The sequence below is a fragment of the Merops nubicus genome, unplaced genomic scaffold, assembly GCF_000691845.1.
Source record: "Merops nubicus isolate BGI_N331 unplaced genomic scaffold, ASM69184v1 scaffold28998, whole genome shotgun sequence".
Classification (NCBI taxonomy): domain Eukaryota; kingdom Metazoa; phylum Chordata; class Aves; order Coraciiformes; family Meropidae; genus Merops; species Merops nubicus.
Window position 1 is genome coordinate 40823 of NW_008624161.1, and position 6044 is coordinate 46866.

The following is a 6044-nucleotide window of genomic DNA, read 5'->3' on the forward strand; positions in this document are numbered from 1 at the left end:
CCTGACAGACACCATCTCGGTATTCTACTTAAAAAGGCTTATCCTGTTCTAAAATATACGGATGTAGGTTTGTCTTCTTGGGTTTTTGGCACCACAGATGGCTGCTGAGTAAATGGAAGAGTTTATGATTAATGCTTACATTTTACAAACCTGTATGTTCCTCACCTCAATTCATCACATTTTTTAAATGTAGTGATAAGTTGATACTGCATGCAAAACAAGGAGAAAAAAAAAAAAGGATGACGATATCACAAAGCTAATGTGCATGGAGTACTCATGGGGTGTGTCATTTTGTCACCAATTGGTTTGTGAGTAGTGCCTGGTGTCTGAACTTTGCTTTGGAGTATATTTTCCCATTGAACTCTATGATGCATATGATAAACAGAGGCAATAACACAAATGATGCTATTAGACTGATGTTGAAACTCATAAACAAAATTAATAACCCATGCAACCTCTGCGAAAATGTTCTATGTTAATGTTTAACAGCATGTGTACTAAATAGTGAATTCCATTTAAAAAATCAGCAGCTAGTAAATTATAGCACTGCAGAACAGGCTCAGCTGCTAGGAGGTCAGAATGCATCTTAAATCTCTCAAGGATGACAACTAGGAGTTTAATCCTGCCACAGTCCTACTGAGAGTAAGAGAATGAGTGCACGACTTAAACAAATGAGTTGGAAAAGGAGCACAAGCAGATGGGAAAGAAACAGGAGCAGTCTGAAGCAACCTTAATAAGAATGTTGTGTGGTCACCAGCTTATATCCATGTAGCAGAGAAATGCAGAACCAAATGTTTTATTCCCATGAACAGAACCACAGCACTGCAGCTGAAGCCTGGGACACTTATGTTCCCTGCCACTGCTCTGGTGCCAGCCCAAGGTCCTTCCTCCAGCCATTGCTTATTCTCTCCTCTTCCAGTTTGTGGCTCTGCCTTTTATTACGAAGAAAGAAATATGCACTGTAAAATGTTATATATAAAAATATAATAATAAAGATATATACCCATTGCAGGGAGGCAAAACCATTAGACTGGATGCACTAAATCCCTGTTGCAGTGGGGGATGCAGTATGGATTCAACCAGTGCTCAAGGAATTGTTCTTCTGACCTCTGCTCCAGACGCTGGAGGTAAAGCATATATTCCTATTTAAAGACAAGAAGTAGTAATTTAATTATGCAATCACTCAAGGCTAATGCCAGGCCAATGAAGCAGGAGAATTTTACAGTTTATATAAGAGCAATACATTTGCCCCTAGAAATTATCAAATACAGTAAAATGGAGGTGCAAGTCAGCTTGCCCCAACTTAGCAATACTTAATGACATCACCATCCAGATCAGTAAAGGTGCTGAGCAAGAAGTTTACAACAATATTTTAAAATTAGGAATTCTACATATACATTTCTTCATATCAACACAGAAGCCTCTTTTGGTCCTGAGGTACAGAAGGGCTCTCACAGGTAGATCTGTTGTAGCCTCTTGAGAATTGACTCCTGCTGACTCAAAATCTTTAACCCCTTATAGGATTACAAGGCAGTACTCTGAAGGGTTCAAGTAGCATGCACCAGTGCTGATTTCTGTGATACATAATGTGATTTCCATATTCATTTATAGGGGGTTGGTGTAAGCAACAAGCCATCTAACTGAAGTGGGCTGTGTACCAAAAACTTGGCCTCCATCAGAAACAAAATGTACTTTTAAAAATTTACAGTCCCAGTGCATGTGGGCTCATAAGCTTTGTGAATACTAGGTACCTTTTTTCCAAAATACACCCCTGTGGCTTTGCACAGCAGGCATTGCAGGAGTGGAAGCCGTAGCATAAACCCTCATTGCTGGCCAAGTACTCCTGCTGTCATCCAGATCTCTGCTCTTTGTGCTGACCAGAGGGTTGGCACACTGGGTGCCAGCAGGAAGCATTGGTATCCTGCCTTTTACTGTGCTTTCTGTCCTCACAGCACAGGGAGACTTGGCTCAAATCCCTCTGAGACTCCAGTATGAACTTGCAGAGAATGGGGCTACATGGCTGAGAAGGTGACCCATGATAAAAAGTAGGATCTCGGTCAAAGTAGGATTAAAGCATGTCGATAACATAAATGACAGGTTGTTTAAATCACCAGAGATGGCAGATCTTGCTGTCTGCAACTGAACGAGCTTTTTGGCTGAAGCAGCACTGTGGAAGTCAAATAGTGTCACAAAGAATTGCAAATTAAATTCCCCCAGCTCAGCATGATCTGGCCTCATACAAACAGCTTTTCCTTAAAATAGATGAACAGAGGTGGGCTCATCCCAGCATTCATTTCATTCTGCTACAAAGAATCCATACAAAATCAGTTCTCCTCCTCCAGTGGTGGCGGGGCTGCACTCAGGGATACAGCAGCCATGCACCCTCATTCACAAGGGAAAATGTCCACCTTCTGCACGGCAGGGGGGACAGGATTTTTTGTCGTAAGATATTTCCTTTTATACTGAAAACCTTGACATTTATTGAGAAAAAGTCTTATGTTTGGATTTTCTTACAGAAAGCCACATTGCGTCATTGGGGGGAGCCAGGAAGAAAGTGGGAATGTCTCAAGAAATCTTTGCTGCTAATTGTGGTAGGATGGAAAGTGGCAAGGACAGAGCAGCTGAGATCAGTGATCCAACACTGCTCCAGCCCTGGCTCCCTCTGCTCCCCACCTAGCACCACAGAACCATAGACCCATCATCTCATATGGGTCATGGAAGGGACCTGTAACGATCATCAGCTCAACTCCCTGCTCCTCACAGGACTAACTGAAACTAAACCATATGACTAAGACCGTCATAGGTATGCATATAAGTCCTGTAATACAGGAATTAATCCAACTTCTCTACTGTGATTTTTTTTTATTTAATATATATTTACTACATTACATGTAGTAATCATGGTGGTCTGTTAGAGCATAAGCCTAGATGGGAGCTGTATTCCCACTAATCTTCAAAAACTGCAAGGCTCATTTAACAGCAGCTTAGAAACCAACCCAGTCCTGAACGTTGTGGGCAGCAGTGCAGCCCAGGCCTCCGGGGTTTTGGCTCTGGTGTGCAGTCTGGATTGCCCAAGATTGCCAGCAAGCGTGGTGCAATCTTTCTGTGGCAGCTTTGATTTGCCGTGGCACTTGAGGAAGAAGCGCGTGTCGGGGCGGCGTGAGGGTTCTCTCTGGCTGCTACACAACAACCCTCGGAAAGGGGAAACCACGGGCTGGCTCCACGAGCCTGGCACATGCTGAGCTCAGTCCTGCAAGGTACGTAGTGCTCTTCATGTCCTACCGAGTTCAGAAGTGTTCAGCACCTTCCTAAAGTGAGCCACTTCTATTCATCACACATGCACAATCTATTGTGAGCTTTCTAGCTGCTGTGGGTTTTGCCTCTTCAGAAACATGTAATTTTAGCACTGTTTATTTACTTTGGAAAGAAATAGGCAGTAATTTTGAAATACCTTAAGTACCTCTTGAGAAGTGCAGAATTATATGTTACATCTTGTCAAAGCAAGTAAAACAGAAGGCTCTTTAATTATTTTACTTTTTCTTTTGTTGTAATATGGTTTAGAAATAAATAAATGTAAATATTGCATGCAAAACCAATGCTGTTGCATTAAGCTAGCAACTAAAAACTTCCCCAATATCACAACAAACCATCCTGTCTGGAGCATTCATAAATAAGTGAAGGAAAGTAAGTGATTTTAAAAGCTAGTTCAGAAATGCCTCAATCTCCACGCTGACCACTGACACCTACATCTCCTTTCTGCCTTGAGTGCAGAATGTACTGTAAGCAGAAGACATTTCCTGTTATTTAGTTTTTCAGGAACAACCTGATGAAATCCACATTTCTATAAATGAAAAGTCACTTTCTTCTCAATAATTTAATCGGCATTTTTGAACCATGATAAATAATTTCCACATTCTGCAAGCATACATTTCCTGAGCAATATTCAGCACTTACAGGATGCTACTTAACAGAAATTGAAAGAATGTAAAGGGGGTTTTTAATTTAATGGAAGAACTCTGCTGCTTAAAAGGGTGACATTCATAACATATTGCTTGGAATTAAATGTATAAAAATTTAATACTAAGCACAAATATTCAGGGGGTTTTGGTGTTGTGGGATTTTTTAGTTAATGTAATTTAAAAACAAATATCATAACTCACCCTCATTGGTTCATCAGGGAAACCAGCTTTTCTTGGTCTGCCTTCACGACGAGTTCTCAGAAGCTGTTTGGCATCTTTTTCAGTCAAAATTGGTGAAGTGTCTAAAGACAGAAAAGTAGAAATTAGATCAGAAATTACCAAAAAGTTAATTTTTTATCTGTCAGATGTAAAATGAAATGTCTCAAAACCTGATCTTTGTCTATATACAAAGTGTTCTTTCATTCCAGCCCCTTCCCAGGGGATAGTTCTACCTGTATGAAGCAAACCCTACATATTCATGTTACTTTCTAAAATGAGAGAATATGACAGCACCATCTAACCACTGACGTTAGTAGCTCTTCCAGCTCTTTGTTCTCTTCTGTGTTGCTTTACTTTTTTATTTTTCACAGTAATGAGTCAGGCTTTTGTTACAAAGCAGCAACTGCATTGAACATTTAGCCTGCAGGACCTCAGTAAAATAATATTAAAACAGTAAGCTAGTAAAATTAAACTTTTTGGTTTTACAACAAATGACTAGTGTGGTAATGTAGAGAGTAAAATATTTAATACAGTAGTATGATTGTTACAAAATCAAATAACTGGAAAGCCTGCAATGTAAAAATAGTTCAGTATTAAAAATATGAAGATACTAAAATACAAGACTGATGAACTAATACTGTTATAATATGGTCTGCAGCTGTATGTACATAAGCAGGTTTGTTATAGATAAACACCTACCTGTAAAAGTGGTCATCAGGACCAGAAAGGAGGCAAACACAAGTAACTTCTGCATTTTGATTCTGCTTCCTCTGTTCCAAAATGAGGAGCACCAACTGAGCATCAGCCTATTTGAAGTAGCTACGTCAGGCACAAATGTTTGTTTATGCTTTAACTAATTTGAGTGATAGTATGATGGTGAAGACATCTGGCCTGAAGTTCTGAATTAGGCTATTATCTGCTCACACATTCTCAGCATAACTCTGTTCCTGATGGAAAGAGAATAGAAGGCCTTTTTTTCCACTTCAGGCTCCAGAGTTAGCCAGGACATTTTAAATTTGTGAAAATAAACTGCATCACCTTACATTCAGCATTGTAAGCAATAGTTTTGGCTGCCTATAGTTAATGAAAGTTTTTTAAAAGAAACAATTGACCGTTATTGACTGTTGATCTCAAAGGCAGATGCAAAAGGGACCTTTTTGTAAAACTGGTCTCTAATTTTATTCCAGCACAGAAGCGTGTATTAATGTGGTTAACTTTAGCAAAGCCAAATTATCCTTGCTGAAAAACCTAGCAGAGATATTTTTTTATCAAATTAGTAGAAGCACACAAAAGAAAACTCACATAATTCTTCTCTTGTCAGGCCGAGTTAGTAGAAAACAGGATTATAAATGTCCTTACTAGTGAACATAGCATGAAGTAAGAATGTGGGTTGGGAAATGTTGTTGCAAACAGCTAGATTCTACCTTGAGAAGTGTGACTGGCCGGACCTCTCCTGAGCAGCACTATGCTGGATGTATGGCACTGGCATCACTAGTTTGCAGGAGAAGACAGAAGTGTCTCTTTGAATATAGCGTATGAAATAAGGAGTCAGAATTCATCAGCAGGCCTCGCACAAGGGGTGTAATTTCCCCTCCCAGGGGAAGGTGCAGCGCGTCCCTGTACCTCGGGGGTTTGCCAGCCTGGCACTGCAGAGGTCTCTTCATTTGTGCCTCTTTATTTCCTAAAGAAGTGGAGTTCATTCTGTGTGTGCCACCACATCTGCACAAGTCAGCCAGTGGCTGTGAAATCTGGCAGAGCTGTGGGTCTCAGAAACGTTCAGATACAGAAAGGTTGAAGAAATCAAACAGCAGGTCAGAGAGAGGGGCTCTGTGCACACTCCCTCAGACAGACACCTTCCATGTGTCC

General features: G+C 40.4%; 1 protein-coding gene across 1 annotated transcript; it reads right to left on the minus strand.

Annotated features, from left to right (window-relative positions):
- Positions 1–1025: 1025 nt before the first annotated feature.
- On the minus strand, positions 1026–4932 carry LOC103777756 (chromosome unknown open reading frame, human C17orf67). Its single transcript, XM_008945320.1, has 3 exons — positions 4878–4932; positions 4161–4261; positions 1026–1142 (listed from the first exon to the last, which is right to left on the minus strand). Exons 1-3 carry the CDS (start codon positions 4930–4932, stop codon positions 1026–1028), a joined length of 273 nt encoding a protein of 90 aa, XP_008943568.1.
- Between the last annotated feature and the right edge of the window lie 1112 nt (positions 4933–6044).